At 38.0% G+C, this 20339-nt stretch overlaps 1 protein-coding gene across 1 annotated transcript in view; it reads right to left on the bottom strand.

Annotated features, from left to right (window-relative positions):
- Positions 1-20339, bottom strand: part of GPR158 (G protein-coupled receptor 158) — a 346381-nt gene that overhangs the window by 47231 nt on the left and 278811 nt on the right. The window contains exon 6 of the mRNA XM_056131077.1: positions 13001-13110. Coding sequence (XP_055987052.1) covers positions 13001-13110 — 110 coding nt within the window. The remainder of the gene's footprint in view (positions 1-13000; positions 13111-20339) is intronic.

Here is a 20339-nt window from a genome sequence, read left to right on the forward strand (position 1 = left end):
AGGTCATCCCAAAAGCCTCTATCCCTCTCGGAAAGACTGGCAAGCTACCGAGAGTATTCCGCCCGCACGGAAGAGCCTGGCAAGCTATCTGCTGTGTATTGGATATGCCAAAACCAGTAACTACAACTGGTCTCATCCAGGCAATTATCTAACACCACAAAACTTAGCAAAAGTCATGTCTTAAGGAAGGCTTAAATATACATATTAAAAGTCAAAAACTTTCAGATTCAATTTTTTTTTACAGTAGAAGTTTTACACATTTAAAGTTTTTTAAATATAGTTTCGGTTTCAGAGTTACAACAGTAATTTAATAGAAACTTAATAGATACACAACAATAGATATTATTGACAGAGTTTTTATTGTTGTTTATTTATTTGGGGGCCTCAATAGGTGGTACTCAGGCCTTACCCCTGGCTATGTGCTCAGGGATCACTAATAGGAGTGCTATGGGGACCATATGGGGTTCTGGGGATTGAACTTAAACTGTCTGAATGCAAAGCAAGTGCCCTGACATGTTAGCTGTACTATCTCTTCAACCCTGACATACAAAGTTTTTATAGAATCACCAAAGTGCCCATGACCCCCCTGCTACTATCCTTATGTTACCTCTTGTATAATCTAATTTGCCCTCCCCCCTCCCCCACCTTTTCCTCCATTGTTTGCTGATAAATCTAGGAATCAAAGTTTTGTAGATGCAGACTGTCTCACCTTGGCCTTTACAAAAGCCTGGCTGTTCTTCACTTTACTGCATGCATGAATAAATCTTAGTTACTGCTTATAATCTTGCATCTATTCTATATAAGGAAAAGAAATATTTTTACTTGAGGGCATATCAGAATTTTCAGTTGCTAAAAAATACATTTTTGAACAAAGTATCAGGGAATATCTAAAAATTCTAATTACTAATTAACATATGACTTTTTAATTCATTACATTAAAGATGGTTAATACGCACATTTATTTACACATACATATACAAATTAAAACCATAATGATCCAGGTAACAAAAATTCCCATGTTTCAAATGTGGCACTGAGACACAAAATTACATATTTAATAGCAAAGATCTCTCTAGAAATCTAGACATAATACTGAAACTGCAATTAGAAATTAGAGTAGGTATAGATACGATCTATTAAAAAAAGGAAAATCTCTATATTGGAAAACTTCTAATGTGAAGCTTTTTATGTTATATCATAACATAAAAGTGCATATCACTTATGTGTCAAAAAATCATGGAGGATATTTGGTCGGGCAAAATAAGCATTTAAGTATTTTATTTTTGTAGTGGGATGCGCTAGTTTATGTCTAATATGTAATGTGTTCTGAGCATAAGGACAACTAAAATTGAATTTTCTTTTACTTCAAATTTTATCAAAAAGGCACTCATTGATGTTAAAGTTTCTCTATGAGTCAGACTTCTAGTTACTAAGAGACAGCTTTGATCAATTTACTTATATTTCCTCAAATCGTTTACTTCCTATGAATAGGCTACACTGAACACATTATTTGATGAATGAAGCTATTAAAGCAGAACCTTTAATTAGCTTCTAAAAGTGACATGAATACACCAGCATAATTAATAGTATTTGAGCCATTCAGCAGGGGTGTTTAGGGAGACAGAGAGTGCAGTGTGACAGAAATCACTGGAAGGGGGAGATTTGAGAGGAACAAACAGAGCAAACTGTTAAATCCTCTGCTGAGTTAGAGATTTCATAATGAAACAAATCACTGGACTTCAGGAGATTTTTTTTTCACAGCTTCTGGGGAGTCATTCAGAATGGCAAGCTGTAAACAAAGTTCCAAAAGACTCAGACTCCCGCAGCTCCCAGATGGATTGCAAGTGTGCCAAGAAGGCGAAGATGACTGAAGGAAGAAGAGGGCACCATTTGCTTATTTCTCAAGTTTTCAAGGGCCTTCTTCTTTTTCTGTCTTCCCAAGCACTAATGACCAAAATGGAAAAAAAAATGTAGGGTCTGCAAAACCAAAATATGATTGCATAGTTTCAGTAGAGTCATTAAAATTGGACCAGAAGCCACACACAATTTTGTGGTGCCTTTGCTCAGCCGCCACGATGTAAGTTCATCTACTGGACCTATTCTAGAGACTCATAAATAAATCTTGAAAGAGATGAACTAGCCACAAAGTTTCTTGGATACCCAGTCCTGGCTGAGACCCCTGAGGCGATCTTGGGAGGGGGTGGGTCAAGTTTCTGCCCCTACCAAAACCCCCGAAGCTGCACTCCTACCCTAACAGCTGTCACCATGCCTCCAGCCAGACTGCCCAATTAAATATTCTGTATTTTCTTGAGCACGTGGCCGCAGTTGCAACCGCACGACACCTCCAAGATATATGATACTAACTTCTCTATAGGTGCATAATGGATTGGGTGGAAAAGTAATGGAGAAGGCAACTAATCTCGACTAACAAAAACAGTAACACAGAACGATTAACGTACAACAACAACTTTTACTAAATGCTCAGATAAAGACTTAATGTTCCCATGGTGACATACAACAATTTTCACAAATTTTCTTTGACTGGAGTATTTTTTAAAATCATTCCATTAGCCATTTAGTAGTAATAAGCAATATAAAATATTAACAAGCATGGGGGCTGGAGAGATAGCACAGCGGGTAGGGCATTTGCCTTGCATGTGGCTGACCTGGGTTTGAGTCCCAGTATCCCATATGGTCCCCTGAGCACCGCCAGGAGTGATTCCTGAGTGCAAAGCCAAGAGTAATCCCTAAGCATGGCCAGGCGTGACCCAAAAAGCAAAAAAAAAAAAAAATTAAGCAATATAAAATAAGCAATAATAATTCCCAACTGGAGCAGGCTGGTTGGGAAATTGGAGACAGTGGTGGAGGGAAGATGATGGTGGTGGTGGGACTGCGGTTGGAATATTGAATGCCTATAACAAATCATCATGAACAACTTTGTAAACAAATGTTGTTTAAATAAAATGGGAAAAATTGGGTCAGAACACAAACAATTCTGTACATTAGTATGAGCTTTCTGAAATAATAATATTAGGAAGAAAAAGTATATATTTACAATTCCAATGAATTTTGATCTTTATAGCTTTATTACATGAAAATTTAAATGGTAAAAGGATTTCTAGGGAAACTTCAAATATTACTCTTACAAAATCCAGGTGGCACTTGACGAATTGAGAAAAAAAAAAAGAGAGAAAGTCAAATCAGATTAGTATCAGGAATTTTGCTCCATGACTTGGAGGTCAGTCACATGTGCTAGGGGAAAAGGAAGCTCAGATAGAGAAGAGAGCACCAAATAAAGGGTGTTGGGAGGATCCTCCCAGGGTGGGAGTAGCATGCTGAAAGTAGACTATAGACCAAACATGATTGCCACTCAATGCCTCTCTTGCAAACCACAGGACCCAAAAGGAGAGAGAGAGAACAAAAGGAAATGCCCTGCCACAGAGGCCGGGTGGGATGGGGAGGATGGGGGGTGGGAGGGATGCTGGTACCTGTGGTGGTGGAGGATGGGAGCTGGTGGAGGGATGGGTACTTAGGGATCATTGTATAACTGAAACCCAAGCACACAAATTTGTAAGTCTATAACTGTACCTCATGGTGTTTCACTAATAAAAAAATAAATAAATAAAAATTTTAAAAAATCACTTACAAACTTTAAAGAAAAATTTCTTTCTTTTTTATTTTCCTCCCTCCCTCCCTCCCTCCCTCCCTCCCTCCCTCCCTCCCTCCCTTCTCTTCTTCTCCTTCTCCTTCTCCTTCTCCTTCTCCTTCTCCTTCTCCTTCTCCTTCTCCTTCTCCTTCTCCTCCTTCTCCTTCTCCTTCCTTCCTTCCTTCCTTCCTTCCTTCCTTCCTTCCTTCCTTCCTTCCTTCCTTCCTTCCTTCCTTCCTTCCTTCCTTTCTTTTTCTGTTTTGGATCTATAGACAGTAATGCTCAGGCTTACTCTTGGTTCCATGCTCAGGGATCACTCCTAGTGAGCTCAGGGGACCACATGGGGTGCTGGAAATTGAGCCCAGGTCAGTCACATGCAAGGCAAGCACCCTACATGCTGTACTATCTTTTTGTCCCCTTTTCAAATATCTTAAAATGATAGTATTAAAGATAGTTCTACATCATAAATATTGAAACCTTTATTCTCTAAGAATTCATAAAAACAATGTCTGTAAAGCAGCTTCTTGCTTTTTAGTGTGCAAAAGCATGGCTTTATGAGGTACACGTAAGATTGTCTAATTTACTTGGAGATTAAAAATGCTTTCTTGGCTTTTGAACCTACTTAACTACCTAGTGATAAAGTTCTCCATGACCAAACTTTGGTCAAGGTCTTCTCAGACCTCTCCTCCACATGCTAACACTTGGATCTCTGTGTCTGTCTTGTCCAAGTTTAAAACAAATCTTAAATTATTTTAGTGAGAATTCCCCACACTTGACATCTAGGATCATCCTGACTTGGCTCTGCAAGAATTTTTTAAGTTGATTTTTCCAGAAATTACAATTTTTCTCCTAGTGCTTCCTCTTCATAATTCTGTATACTCTGTCATCACCCATATATATATATATATACTCTTTTTCTAGTTTTGTTTGTAGAACTCAAAGTTTATATATTTATATATAAGTTTTATATATCTATAAAAAGTGCATATATGTGTATATATGTGTGTGTATGTATATACTGGAGTTGACCACACCCCAGTGGTGCTCAGGGCTTACTCCTGGCTCTGCTCCCAGGGGTCACTCCTGGTGGACTGAGGTTTGAACCTGAGTTACCATATGCAAGACAAGCACCCTATCCACTGTACGACAGTATCCACTGTCACTCCAGCTCACACCAGAACACTTTTATTTTTAACATTGTCAAGAGATGTTTTCTTAAGCTTAAGAACGAATGAGTTTCATTTCCTTGGGACAACATGGGTCATAAGAAATGTCACCGTAATTCTCCACTTGCAGGTATTTTATATTCCAGAATAGGTGGCAAAAAATGATAATCATGGGAGCACCAAAGAGTCATGTCCTCAGTACACAAATCTGTTCTATTTTCCAGTCAACATGTGACATACACAGTTACATGTTTAAAAGATGCTTTATCAATCAGTTATTTTGGTTGTAGTGGGTAACACATTAAGACCATTTAGAAACTGTTTCAAGTTGAAACTCTCTAGGTTTTCATTTGGGACTTTAAACATCATTGATCTCTGTTCTGGGGTGAATTAAAGAAGAATTTTAGAAGAATTTAGTGTGTTCCCATGGGCCTTTACTTACACACCCATGAACAAAGATTATTTTGGAGACTTTCATAATTGAGTACTAATCAACACCTTGTGCAGTAAAAAGGTAAAGGCCCTCCCGTTGATCGTCGATTTGCTCGAGCGGGCCCAGTAACGTCTCCACTGGAGACTTTGTTGTTACTGTGTCTGGCATATCGAATATGTCACGGGGAGCTTGCCAGGCTCTGCCGTGCGGGTGAGATACTCTCGGTAGCTTGCTGGGCTCTCCGAGAGGGGTGGAGGAATCGAACTCGGGTCGGCCGTGTTGGCCGCTTGTAAGGCGAACGCCCTACCCGCTGTGCTATTGCTCCAGCCTTGTGCAGTAATGTTCTGTTAAAATATTTAGGTCTACTCCCCAGTAAAATGTCCAATATTTGCACTCCTGGCATCTGTCTAATATCAACACTCATGCCACCTACCACATCACATTAAGCATCACATTTTACTAGGAAATTCTGCTTTCTACATAGTTGCAGAGTTATTTTTCTTTCTTTTGGTCTTTAAATATTTAAAAATTTATTACTGCATATTTTATATATCTTTATAAGAATACATAAAAATAAATGTCAGTATCTCCCAGTCACTTTTGAAAATTTTACTAGGAAGCAAATAAAAATATATTTTTTAAAAAAATAAACCCTTCCACAAACTGTAAATTTTTGGAACTAATAAGAATGGTAGAGAAAGCACTCTGTACTGTGCCGTATCCAGAACAAGGATTACTGAATAATGCATGAAATGAAAAATCCCCAGTCCACACCAGAAGAAGGCTTTCTCACAGCTTGCTTTCATACTCATTTTCAATGTGGTACCAAAAAGGCTTTTGTTTTTTCTTGATTATCAACTTTTGAAAAAGAAAAAGGCAATCTGTTTTCAGAAACCTTATATTACAGGGAATATGAAAATGCTTTTTCAGTATTGTTTCTGAATTTCTCTGCCCCTTTTCGTTTAAAAATATTGCCTCATTTTGCATCCTGAAAATATATTCCACTTTTTTGAGCCTAGAGATATTGTCTTCCCAAGTGTCTTAAACAAACAAATAAAGAAACCAAGCTTTAGCAAACACTTTGTGATGCTACAGACTCAAGGAGGTGCTAAATGTTCATTTAGTACCGCCCTATAGCATTTATGTCCTAAGTTAAACCTATCTCAGGAGACTCCTTCACTGTTGGATAATTCAGCTCTATGTTTCTTTATGATCTATATAGAACTAGGTCAAACCTATACCACTTTCTTTCTCCAAAGAGAATCAATTTCATGTTCAAATAAATTGCAGTGCAAAGATGGCCTGCTAATGAAGTAGGACAGTTGAACTGGCCTTCCTTGTGTCCAGGTTAACAAAAGGATACATGCCACCATAGAGAACTTAATGCAAAAATAATGTTAACTTGAAAGTGCTCTGCCTTTGGTCACTACCAGGCACTCTAAATTATCTCAGTGATAATTGAAAAATATTTAAATATTTAAAAATACTTTCTGAAGAGAACTATGATTATCATTATGAGCCCCAGTTTGTTATATCTCTATATTGTACTATAGATAATCAAAGAACTGTTGCAATTTACCTTGGATTAGTATGGTAGTATTTGACTGTCTGACTCTCAAATATTGGGAGAGACCATCAAATGAAGAATTGGGGGATGTGGTGAAAATGAATAAAATCTTCAAGTTCTCATGCTGAGGTGGTAACATTTCTGAGGTAAGAGGAGCAAGACGAGCACCTTCTTATATTTTCCTCTAGGTTTCAGAGCTACTGTCACTCTGCAAACACTATAATCAGTGAAAAACCAGTAGAAATAGAAACATTCAATAATTTAAACTTTGAGTGAAATTGCTGAAGTAAAATAAAACTCTTGTCTTTCATGCCTAGCCTATTCTCAAGGGACTATAAGTCATTTTATATCTCAGGATTAATAATTTTCTTATGCTTCGTCAGCCCACAGATGCAGGATTTACATTTTTATTTTAAAATAAAAAATTAAATCCCCATGAAAATGATATGATGGATTCAAGGACATTATCCCTTAATCCTTGCTACTTTGATCCCTCAGATTACCCTGGATTGAGGTCTTACACAGCCTGTTCTTTGACTTTCCTTTCAACTTTGTGACTCTCATCACATTTTTTAGAAAAATTAATTTAGCCATTGTAAGAATTTGTGATTTAGAACCAAAAATCCCTATTTGAACCAAAATTCCCTACATATTTGCATATATCCCAATCATATTTAATTTTTATAGCTCTATAGGTGAGAAAACTGACTCTCAGATGTTTAATGTATTCTTGATTGTATAACTAGTTTATGGTAAATGTAAGTTAATTTTTTTAAGAGTTGTCTTTGTTTTCTTAAGTGTCCTTTCTTCAAGGTTATAAGTATTCTTTCTTCAAGGTCATATACTGCTAGATTCCAGAGATACTACCAACATTAACACTCCTGAGCCCTTGGTTTATGGCTCTATTCACTATAAGGACCACCCATTCATTCATTTCACAAGTATCTTAATATATAGTCTGAACAAGGAATAGCTGAGAGTAGGAAGTACAAAGCACTGATTCAGTCAGTCACCTATATCAGCCAGACTGCCCACATTCCTCTGTGATGTGAGTTCACAGACTGAAAAATTCATTTAAATTTGAGAAATATGGCAAAAAAATCCCCAACACTGGAATGTAATATAAATCCATATGGTTCAGACAGGATAAGAATAATGCAGCTCATTAGATTAGAAATAATTTCTAATCAATTTAAACCCTCAGTAAGGTAATTCTTCATTGTAGTAACTACTACAAACACAAATGAAATAGTTTTTATTCAAGTCTTTAACTAATGAATAATGAAATAACTTAAATGCCCAAATTCCAATTATTTGCATTCTACTCCTAAGGGGATGGAGGGGAGATGCAGAGGTAGAGGAGAAGAAGGAAGAATAAGAAGAAAGAAAAGAAGGAGGAAAATGAAGGATGAGGAGGAAGAGGAAATACCTTTTCCTGGAAATAAACAGAAAGATGCAAAGACAGTCTGGATGGGAGTAATTTCTCATTATGTGATTCAGTGCTATTTAATACTGTTTGGGTTTCACAAACACCCTCTTGCTGACCACAGTGTCATGTGTTTAGACACTTGAGGACACACAGTGAGTCAGAGGAAAATGAAAGTGATGTGTGAAGAGAAGTGTGGGAAGCAACTCTTCAAGTCTGCATCTGACATTTTTATTCATTCACGTACCAATTAAACTCTTCTTGTGTGCCAGACATTATGGGAATTCAATGGTGAAATTTTCAACTCAGGTAAAAAAAGGAATATAATTTAATAGATCCAACTGAATTATGTAATAGAGAACCGACTAGATGCTAGACTCATTGAGAGAGAGGTCATTTCAAGTCTTAAGAGATACCTGTTCTGATAGGAGGTGCAGAGAGGTTAGGAGAAGCCAGGCCAGGCTAAAGGCACCAAGAGGAAACCAAGATCAGGTGAGGTCTGTGTGTGAGATGGAGGATTCCTGTCCCAGACCTCTAACCCCAGGGCACAGGACTCTTGACATCCCAGATCCTTCTTTCACTGGATTGGGCTAGGCCTACCATGCACAACAGGGTGATTGTATGCTTGCCAAAAAAACCTAAAAAATAGTTTAATTTCATAAGGATAGTTTTCATAGGATATCTCTGACCTCCGGAACCAGCCACCACCATGCTGAGACCACTCTCCACATGCATGAAGGTACTGGCAGAGGAACAAAGGCATACGGGTCCCGGGGCTGAGATCTCCAAGCCTGCTCGGATCAGATCAGGGCTGAGCATCCTCCACCCAGATCCTCCAAATTCCAGTAGACAGGGGTCACACCCACCAACTGGCCCCCTGGCGCTGTGTAATCCTATCAGCAGCCAAGACCCAGAGACTATAAAACCCAGCTCCCGGAAGCGCACGGCCGCATTCCACGCGACACCTTATTATCTCATTCTTACTTTGGACAAAATGGCAGGCTTCCAAATGTAACCTGCCTACGTGGCAGAGTCTGGCAAACTCCCCGTGGTGTACCCAATATGCCAAATACCAGTAACAATAATGTGTCTCATTCTCCTAACCCTGGAAGAGCCTTTAATATGGCACTTTTTGAAAAATCTTGGGGCTAGGACGAAGGAGACGTTACTGGGGCCTGCTTGAGGCAATCAACGAACAACAGGATGGTCGTGATCGTGATCGTGATCTCTGTACCGACTTTGAGATGCCCAGGTATGTATATGAAACAGGGACCAAATCCAGAACCTTTAACTCTTTGGCTTCTTGTTTTCTCCTTTTTGGGGCCCAGAGCCAGTGTTCTGTCCATGGTATCAGTGATTCACATCATGGTAGCCAAACGAAAAAAAGGGGGGGGGGGATTCGTTTACATGCTGTGATCCCTGCAAACCTCTATCTCACTGTGTTGAAACGGGGCAAATGCAATAGACCACATTGGGTGATTGTGTCTGATCCTGGGTTCTTGTCTCACCCAACTTGCATCCCCTTCTAGTTATTGTATTTGTCTGGGCTTTGTAGAATTTATGAGTAGCCAATTTGGTGATTTCTAGGTGGCCTAGTTTGTGTAAATATAATGTGTTGGTCTTCTCCATGTTATTTTTGGGTTTTATTGTTTACAAAAATTTTGTATAAGCAAAATAGCCAAAGCATCTTTGACACAAGTTTCTGTACCAGGTAAAAGGATTTGAAGCAAACTTGGCGACCCTTCTTGAAATGGGGTTCTTGAGCCACCCTTTCTCTTGTGTTCCCCTGCCCCTACTTCCTATTTTGAATCAGGTCTTCTGTCCCTCAAACTTCTATCATCTCCTAAATTTTCTTATCATCTCCTTGATTCCCCCTTCTCCCCACGCTTCCCCCAAGTCCCCACCCCCACACTTCCATCAATCCACACAACTTTGCAAGTTTGTGGTGTATCTCCACAAGTCTTAAAGTGATTTTTACAAAAGTCCTTTAGAATTTCAGAACACTCTATTGCTTGCACCCAGTCTTTGAAGAGAGGACTGCCACTTGCTATCTTTTATGCCAAACATGTGCTGCTTTAGTTTTGAATCTTAGGGTAGAGAGGCAATGAGTGGGCCGTCCATGTAAAGTGGGATCAGGAAACCAAGGAAAGGGAAGATTAATGTAGATCCAAGTCACTCAGGAACTTTTGTGAAGGTGCAAGAAACTTAGGTCAAAGTAGCCACAAGATTGTTTAATAGGAGACGGACGAATGTAACTCCATGTTTACCTCTAGAAACCAAAGCTTTGTGTCAAATCTTGAACTTATGGGGAGGGAGGGCAGGTGAGTAAGAAAGCATGTACCTGATCCCCTTCCCTCATCCCATGGGCAGAGTCTGGAGCCCATGGGCTTTGGTGACCCCATTCTTGGGAAATGTTTATTTGATGGTTGATTTTGCTGTATGGGTTACTTCCTTTCCCTTTTGCAATAATTTTGCTACATACATGCTGATCCTTTTCCCAGTTCCCTTTCTGTACCCTGGGAAAGTACAATGAATAAATAAAAACTTTTGGTACTAAAAAAAAGAGATACCTGTTCTTTCAGGATTCACAGAAGATTTATTGTCCATTACAAGTAACCAATAATTTCTTATTTCCTTAAACTATCCATTGAAAGAATATCAAAACTATATGGTTTAACTTCTTTGTAAGAAACAGAAACCTGTAACTTTATCGAGGTAGAGTGATTTTGAACTGAGATTTAATTTGGGCTTCCTGGATCAGTCCAATAATCTTTCAGAATATGTCTATGAAAGGATCTTGAGAGTTACAGATATTTACATTTGTTCTAAAAGAAAAATCAGTAGAATTCCTAATACCCACCCAATCACCCAAAAAAGGTGGAGGAGTAAGAAAAAGAAATGGACAGACACCCTGATATAGTTCATAATATAATCATCATACATTAATAGGTGTTAACGAGGATCCATTTAAAGGCAAATATAATACATTATATTTTATGCCATCAAAGATAAACATTTGTAGGAATCAGAGTTTAGGAGGCTCTGGTGGCCCATTTGTGACTCAGTCAACCAGGCTGTGGTTTCAATGCAAGGGCTTGGAGATGCGGTACTGCCTGGGCCCTGTGGTTCTGGGGACACCCAAGCCACAGTCAGTAGTGCTGAGGTACACTCAGGGTTACACTTGGCATTGCTTGAGGGAATCCAGTGCTGCATCCAGCAATGTGGGAAACCCTGTGATACAGGGGATTGAACTGGATTTGCCACAGGTAAGATGCATCTTAACCCCTAAACCATCTCCTCTGCCCCCATATCATTAACATGCTTTCACTGAGAACACTTGGGTCAAATTAGCATGAAATAAAATTGGGGGGGCTGGAGTGATAGCACAGTAGGTAGGGCATTTGCCTTGCATGTGGCCGACTCGAGCTTGATTCCCAGCATCCCATATGGTCCCCTGAGCACTGCCAGGAGTAATTCCCGAGAGCAAAGCCAGAAGTAATCCCTGAGCATTACCAGATGTAACTCAAAAAGCAATAATAATAATAATAACAATAAAAAGAAATAAAATTGGTTTACTGTTGCTATGGGTTGGAGCGGTAGGGCATTTGCTTTGTGTGTGGCCAGCCTGCTGAACCAGGTTTGATTCCTCCTCGATTCCTCGCCCCTCTCGGAGAGCCCAGCAAGCTACCGAGAGTATCTCGCCCGCACGGCAAAGTCTGGCAAGCTACCCGTGACGTATTCAATATGCCAAACACAGTAACAACGAGTCTCACAATGGAGACATTACTGGGCCCGCTCTAGCAAATTGATGAACAACGGGAGGACAGTGCTACAGTGCTACTGTTGCTATAAAATATTTTTAGCTGATCAGCTTAAAGCAGGGGGTAGTTGGGTGTCCTATACAGGATACTACTGTTATATTTTGCAGGCAAACAAAAACCTAAATTTTCTTTCTTATGTTCATTGGCACCACTACGTTGAAAAAACTTATAGACAGGAATCATTTCATCCAATCCTAGCCTCTCTAGATAGGAACTTTATTGTGTCTCTCCTTGCTAATATTGTTTAAAAGTAGAAAATTTAGAAACTAAGTATAAAAGAATTTACTGTATTCTGCAGCTTACAAGACTGATAGTCCCTGGAACACTGGTTAAGGAGGAGTACCAAGACATTTGTTAGCATTATTACTATTTTTGGAGAACCACACTCGATGGTATTCATGGCTTACCCCTGGCTCTGTATTCAGTGATCAAGCAAGCACCCTATCCATCTATATTATATTATATCTCCATCCTAAAAATATTTTTTTGAATTTCATCCATTGAATATCCTTGTGATATGAGTCTTTGAAATAGAAAATAGTCAACATATTGCTTAATTCTACTTTACAGGATTCTTTGGTAGTTCTGGACTTAGATTTTTGTTTTAGTTATATCATCTCTATTGCTTCTTGTTTGTAGCTAGTAAATATTTCTTTACATTCTTTCTAAGCTTATTTTTTCATAATTAATTTTCATAACAAATAACATTTTATGTAGCATGCCGCTCAAATTCATTTATAATGAATATTTTCTAAAAGATCCAAAAGAAGCTGACTTGAAATATCTCTCTATTTATGTATGTAAAACAATATACATATCATCTTGCTATGTACATTCTTGAAATCAAACTAGTTAAGAGGCTCACCCAGTTTGCAATTACATTCTAAGCCTGATACTCTCATCCTCCTATGGGAAGAAAAACCTAATAAAATATCATATACCTGTGAAGCTTGAGAGTGACAGTTCCATAAACAGTGGCAAAGCCAAGAAGACGAACCCATCTCAGGAGAATACAGCGAAATGTGCTTGGCTCAAAGTATAAAATAACAACCTGTTGGATGAGAAGAGAGAAAGACCTTCAGGATTAACTGATACCCACAGATTAAAATTGGCTGTTTTCTAATAAGAAGTTTAATGCACATAAATTTTGATATATGCATATATCTATTTAAATAAAACTTTATTTTGATGATTGTCCAAATTTACCAACAAAGACTAGCGTCTGCTCCTGTCACCAGGCTTCCATTTTCCAGCAATATTTTTAATCAATAAAACTGGACACATACAAACCTACAAAAAGAAACTCCAAAATATGCACATTCTATTCATCAGTATTTTTACATTTTTGATTTAATTTATAACCAGTTTCATCAACTTGAAGCAAATAACACTTGGTGAACAATTTGAACAATTAGGAAAATAGAAGTGCTGTGTCCAGCACTATTAGACTGTTTGAGAACTGTCACACAGGTCATTCAAATACCAAGCCTAAAACTCTGCGAAGATTATTGGGTTGTACCAACTTCTCATCCTTTTATCTTGTAAGCAACAATCTTTTGAAAATTATGATCTTCATATTTATTTTGTTTTGTTGTGTCTATATTTGCTAAAGGCAATTATTCTATTTTAAATATTCTTCTATTTTGTGAGTATTTAAAAAGTCAAATTTTTTTCTTTTCTCTTTCTCTTTTCTTCCCCAATAGTTGTGTTTTGTGTGCAAAGAGTGCAGAAAATCCAGAAGTTTTCAAAACAGATTAAATAATCACACTGGATAAAATGGGCAGATAATATGTACAGACCTATTAGTAATTAAGGGAAGACTTGGAAGATTATCCCCAAAGCAGCCATATTAAAATTAAATTAAATTAAAAGATTCAGTGGCTAAAGAGACCAGCTAATTGAATTTTCTAAGCCTCGGGGACAAAATTTCTAATATCGAACAACTAAATCCTTAAAACTTACACTGAATTAAATCTATGTTAAATTGCATACCAAAGTTTTACTTCAGAATAGGGGAAACAAACATCTGTGAAAATTAAAGTGAGTTATTAAGAGGCAATATGAGAGATGAGAGAAAATTAATGTCTGTGGTGAAACACCTTTTTCTCTATGACTCTACATGTAACTCTTTTTCTCTTACCCTACCCAAACTAATCTGCAGTTTATATCTTGCACGCATTCATCCAATGATTTTATTTACTCTTAGGAAACTCCCTTAGGTTGCCTATAACAGAACTGATACACTTTCATCCTGCTACTAGCACATTAAGTAAAATCTTTCTATCATTAGCCTCCAGTATTGGAAAGAGAAAGGGAAAGCTTCTAATGTATACTTCAATAATATTCCATAGGTAGAATTCTAACAAAGAAGTATTTTGGAGTTTTGGTTTTTAAAACTTACCCTTTTGATAACCATGGGAAAATTAATAAACCAATTTAAATTTGGACTCTGTCTTTGAAATGGAGATAATAAAGTATATCTTACTTTCTAAGCCTGAGTACCATCTTTAACACAGTGATCAGTGTGTATATGTAGGAATCATGAATCTCATTATTGATACATAGAAATGACAGCAACCGATATCATCACCTATAAATTACTCAGATTGGTAGTTTTCATCCACTTCTTCAAGTTTCTGTTAAGAAATGTTTTCTTGGGTTTTGGATAGGGATATTTATTTCACAATAATTTTTTGCTATCTATTTGCATACATTATATTTAATTCAAGGTTAAATATTGAAATTCAGGAGATGTTGGTTATTCAAATCTTGTTTTAACTTTAATAGAGAATTTAACTTCTATTATGCTAGATCTTGATCTAATGTTCCATAACTTGCATCCATTTTATCTAAAATGAACTAATTAAATTTTCTCCTTTCTCATTTGCTCTCTCCTTTTCTCAGAATTTGTCTTCTGATAAAGATTGAAAGGAATTCTCAGATTATTTAGACTCTCTTTATTGCATCAATAATTTTCTTCTTTCTACTGTGAAAGATCTTATTAGCCCAGTGTGCCACAGGGCTACTAAGTCCTCTTAAGTTTACTGTGATTCTACCTGAACATGTGAAAATGAGGTTCCTATCTTTTTTATTTTAATTTGGTTTTTGGGTCATACACAGAAGTGTTTAAGGCTTACCCTTAGTTCTGTGCTCAGGAATCACTTCTGGTAGTGCTCAGGGGACCATATTGGATGCCGGGGATTGAACTAGGTCCACTGCAAGCAAGGAAAATGCCCTACCCACTGTACAATCTCTCCGTTCTAAAGTTTCTGTCTTGACAGAGGCTCATTCACAAAAGTGGTTAGAAAGCGTATGATATGAGACTTCAAACCCAAGTCTTAAGATGATTTTTCTATTATTTCATAAGACTTCTGATTCTATCATAAGAAATATTTATGATGAAAGTATATATCCTATAAATGGATAGGATTACATATCCTATCCATTTATTTACATATATTTGGATTTAAATGCATTAATTAATTACATATATTTGGATTTAAATGTAAAAAAATGGAAAGCACTTAAGACAATGACAAGTATGCAATTACTATAAAGATGTGACTGTAATTATGAATTTACATACCCATGATCTCTGTACCTTACAGTTGGCCTCTATCACTCCAACATAAAGCAAAAATAATAGATACAAAATACAATTTTTTCCAAATTGTAATATATTGGAGTAACTTTTGAGGAGTTATTATAAGGAATACGATATGCCTTACTTAACCCCTCTAAATTTTTCGTTATAAAATTTGCTTGAAAAGATGAAAGAAAATTAAAATGGTCACAGGTCTGAAAATGAAAAAGCAAAGATGGCTGGCATGTCCATCTCTGCAAAAACTATTTCTACATCTGCAAGTCTTGGAGACTTCAAGTCCATATGGCTCCTTTTTCATCAGCTCCTCTGGACCTCCTTAAGTCACAGATTAGAACTCAGGAAACAGCATTCAGGAACAGGAAACTTACTTGCCTGGGGAAAAGCACAGCAAGGTGGAGAGAGGGGGACAGAGAGGATGCATGCCTGGAATACAGGTGCCTCCTTACTCTGCTTCCCCAGCTCTCCACATGAAAAGTACTTTGTGCAAACACGCCACCCAAACAGACATGACAGGGGCCAGAGCAATAGTACAGCAGGTAGGGCATTTGCCTTGCATGTGGTCAACTTAGGTTCAATCCCCGGCACCCCATATGTCCCCTGAGTCTCACCAGGAGTGATTCCTGCATGCAGAGCCAGGAGTAAGCTCTGAGTGCAGCTGCGTGTGGCACCAAAACCAAAACAAAAACTAACATTCATAACATACATATATATGTATATATATGCATGCATAAATAGATATGTATAAGTATGTATATATATTCATATGTGTATTATTATAAATATACATACATATTATTTCCCCCGTTTTCTGAAAATTGAATGGTTCTGCTTGATATTATTTGTATGTTATTTTGGGAATCTGGAAGTGCTCTTACTTATGAATTTATATGGGAAATAAATCAGTGTTCTCTTATCTAAAAAGCAACCTACCAGGGTCAAAGAGATATTACAGTGGGTAGGGCACTTGCTGTACACAAAGTTAGCCCAGGTTTGGTCTGAGCACCACATAGGGTCCCCTGAGCCCCACGAGGAGTGATACCTGAGTATACAGCATGCAATAATCGCTGGGTAACTCCAGGTCTGGCCTGCCTGTCCTCCAAAAATAACAACAAAAAGCAACCTATCAAATCATAATATATATGTGAATGTTGTACCTTCAGATAGTGAGGGAAATCTTTACAGTGGCAGGGAAAATATCTGATAAGACCAAAGATATCTAAAATAACAGAAATGAAAACACTTGGCCACTCTGTTGCATTAACTTATTTTATCAATCAATCACTCATTTAGGCAGAGAATAGTTGCATTTGTATAATAGGCTCTATGGTAGGTAAAAGATAACAAATAAATTTAAAATGTTGTCTTAAATCACAAGAGTTGAAATCAAATGAAAGAGAGCTCCCATCAAAAGGTGAACTAAGAGTTATTAATTATAGATAATGGTTAAGGTGACCCCAAATGCAAACAGCGTGTAAAGACAGAAAACAAAAGCAAAAAAAGTGGCTCTAGGGCCAATATTAGCCAGAAGCATTTTGCCTGTCATTGATGGCAGGACAGGAAGTCAGTTTTCAGTCATACAAAAAGCAGCACACAGAGATTCTAGACAGACCTCATAGTGCTCTTTGAGGAACTGGGAAGAGATGGAAACAACAAAGAGCTTCCTCCTAATACTTATATTTTGCTTTCATAAGTTGGGAAACTTCTTGGTCTATGATACTGCACTTTCCTTCATTTCCAATTTTTATCACTTAGTGTAGTTAGTGTAGATTCTTTGACAAGGACAAAGAGTCACATGTCCACAGACATGTTGGTACTTTTGATAAATAATTCTTTCTGTTTTTTTAAATAATCAAAAATTAGAGCTGAATTAAATTTATTTCAAATATACTTTTTCTACAAGCTTAAAATTATTCTCATGGTTTCAGGTCAAGATATCAGACACTACTGTTTTGTCATCCCAGAGTCTGCAGGAAGGAAAACTAGAAATACAATAGCATCTCACACAAGAAGGGCACAAGGGACAGAAGAGGCTACAAAAATAATGTCAATTGAGTTCGGGTCTATCTCCTAATCAGCAGAGATGGTCCCCCCTGTAGATAGTATGCCAGGGAGTTACCATCTCTTGGCCTCTTAATTTGCACCTGAACTTTCTGTCCCTCAACACTGGGACCCTACCAATAATATAGAGCATTACTGCCAAGCAGGGGAAGGGAAGACCAGCCCGCTTGATTTCAGTCTGAGGAAATATTGGATTGCACATGGGTCCCAATGCCAGAAGCCCAGCAACCCTATAAATGTGGTTACCAACTTAAGCATTGCTCAGGGCTTAAGCTGGATCCCTCACTCACTCTTATCTTAGATCATCTGTTTTGTTTCTGTCACACCTGGTGGCGCTGGATCTCTCTCAGCAGTGCATAAAGGACCATGTGATGGCGGGAATAGAATCCAGGCCTCCTGCACACAAAGCACATGCTCCAGGACTTTTGAGTCATCTCTTTGGCCCAAGTATGGGATAATTTACATAAAGTGCCTTACATATGGTAGTCGCGTAATCGATGGGAACGTTCTTCCTTGCCAAACTCTTAGGCAAGATAGTTTATGGTGGAAACACCCAGGCTGTCTCTTTAATCTACTCTGCCATTATCTATGAAAATCATGACTGGTCTGTGGTTATATAAGCCTCTATGGGGAAGCTTAAAATAGTCTCCGACTCAGTTATTCCAGGTTTGGGACCAGCCCTGGCTCCACAGTCTCATTGCAAGTAGGAGCAGAAATAGAACTGTTAATCTTCCAGGGCAAAAAAGGTCTGAGATACAGAAATGCCTGGAGGAGTCGAGATTGGTTTGGGGAGCAGAAGCTTTTCAAAATTTAGGAACAAGTCCCTGAAAGGTGGTATGTAGGAGAAGGACAATCGCTGGCAGCTGCTGGGGAAGCTCATATTGAGACATGGGAGGGAAGAAGACACTGAGTCTGCAGTCAGAGTTCAAATCCCGGTTCTGCTATTGATTAGCTGTGCATCTGGGGCAGCTTCTTTCACATTTGGTCCTGTTTCCTTAACACTGAGTTGGGAACTATGATTTTTGTCAGCCTACTTCATAGGTTTATTAGGAGACTTTATGAGACAGTGTCCAGCATCCTCACCATCCTGACCTTCTGTGGATTCAAGTCTGACCTCAGCTTGCTTGATTATGAATATTCTCATGCCCCTTAGGCGTACCCTAATTGCAATCACATCCGCATAGCTTTTGGAGGTGAGCTATGACACAGTTCAGAGCAGTTTTTGATTGGTTTCTTCTAGGTTTTGCATAATTCATTCAACAAACCTTAGTGATCTATTATTTTCCAGACTGTGTTAAGTGCTGAACTAAGTGCTAGGGATATGACAATAAAAAAAACAACAACAACAAACTCTGACCCTAATGCAAATAGATTAATTTAGTAAGGAAGAAAGATAAAGAATATGTCAACATATAAAAAGATCATTTCAAATTATCATGAAGAAAAAAAAACACTACGCTCAAAAGCATAAAGGAGGTTTTGGAAGTATTTAAGCTGGGACTTGGGGGATAAGCAGGAAAAAGAAAAGCTTCCCTGTGAGGGACTCCCTCTATTCCTGCTTGGGTACGATCTCCCCCAACAGCCATTTTCTTCTCTCAGCAGCCCTTGACTTCTCCCTTCTGGACCATGGCCCACGAGATTTCTCCTAACCAGCTTGCTCAAGGCTGGGATGTGTCCCTGCTCCTCCTTCTGTCCCTTCCTTTCTCTTTGCCACCTCCCACCAGAACTCAACTCCATAAAGCCGCCATCTGTTTATGTACATGATAAACGGATACCATGGCCTGCTGTAGAACTTGAGTCTTTCAGCACATTTCCCTTCAGCAGGCATGCCAATTGCTGCCAAACACAGCTGGAGACCTCTAAGCAAACTGTTTGCAGAAGAATAAAATGTCCAAATGATTCCCAAATTAATTTGATCTCCCACCGCAACCTAATTTTCTCTTTCATTCTTCTACCTTGCAGCAGTTTAATTTATATGCCAATAAGCTGCCATGTGCAATAGCTTTTCCACTGTAAGACCTGTTCATTTATCACTCACTTCACACTATATACCTCTCCAGGATTTACATGGAAGTGTCTGCCTCAATAGAAGATTAACTAGTTCTGTGTCAGCAAAGAAGCATTCAGAAAAATCCACCAGTATTTATGCTTTTATTCCAAACGAATAAATACAAACTTGACCATTCAGTACTGGCTGAACATCTCAAATAAATCACTTTGTAAAGGTTATATGTGCCACATTCTACATTAGCATAATGAGGGTCTTGACTGACTTTCAGGATTTAAAAGTGATAGAAATTCAATTTATGCTTTCATTTCTTTTTCTTTTCACTCCAAAGACCTGGAGTGATCCCTGAGTGTTTTGAAAAAGTCAAAGTAGACTATCAAATTAAAAGCAAATATCATTCTAAAATCCAATGATGCCTCACTACAGCTCTTCCTTCCATTGTTATCCACAGTACATCTAGAATATTATTTTATAAAATACAGGTCTGCAAAGAAATCTCCAGCTTCCAGTGAACCAAATTCAATTAAACTAATGATCATCCTAGGCCACAAGTTTAATTCATTATCACAATAAAGGAAAAAAATCCAAACACATTTCTCTTTCATTATCT

The sequence above is a fragment of the Sorex fumeus genome, unplaced genomic scaffold (genome assembly GCF_029834395.1).
Source record: "Sorex fumeus unplaced genomic scaffold, SorFum_2.1 ptg000007l, whole genome shotgun sequence".
In the NCBI taxonomy this organism is placed as follows: domain Eukaryota; kingdom Metazoa; phylum Chordata; class Mammalia; order Eulipotyphla; family Soricidae; genus Sorex; species Sorex fumeus.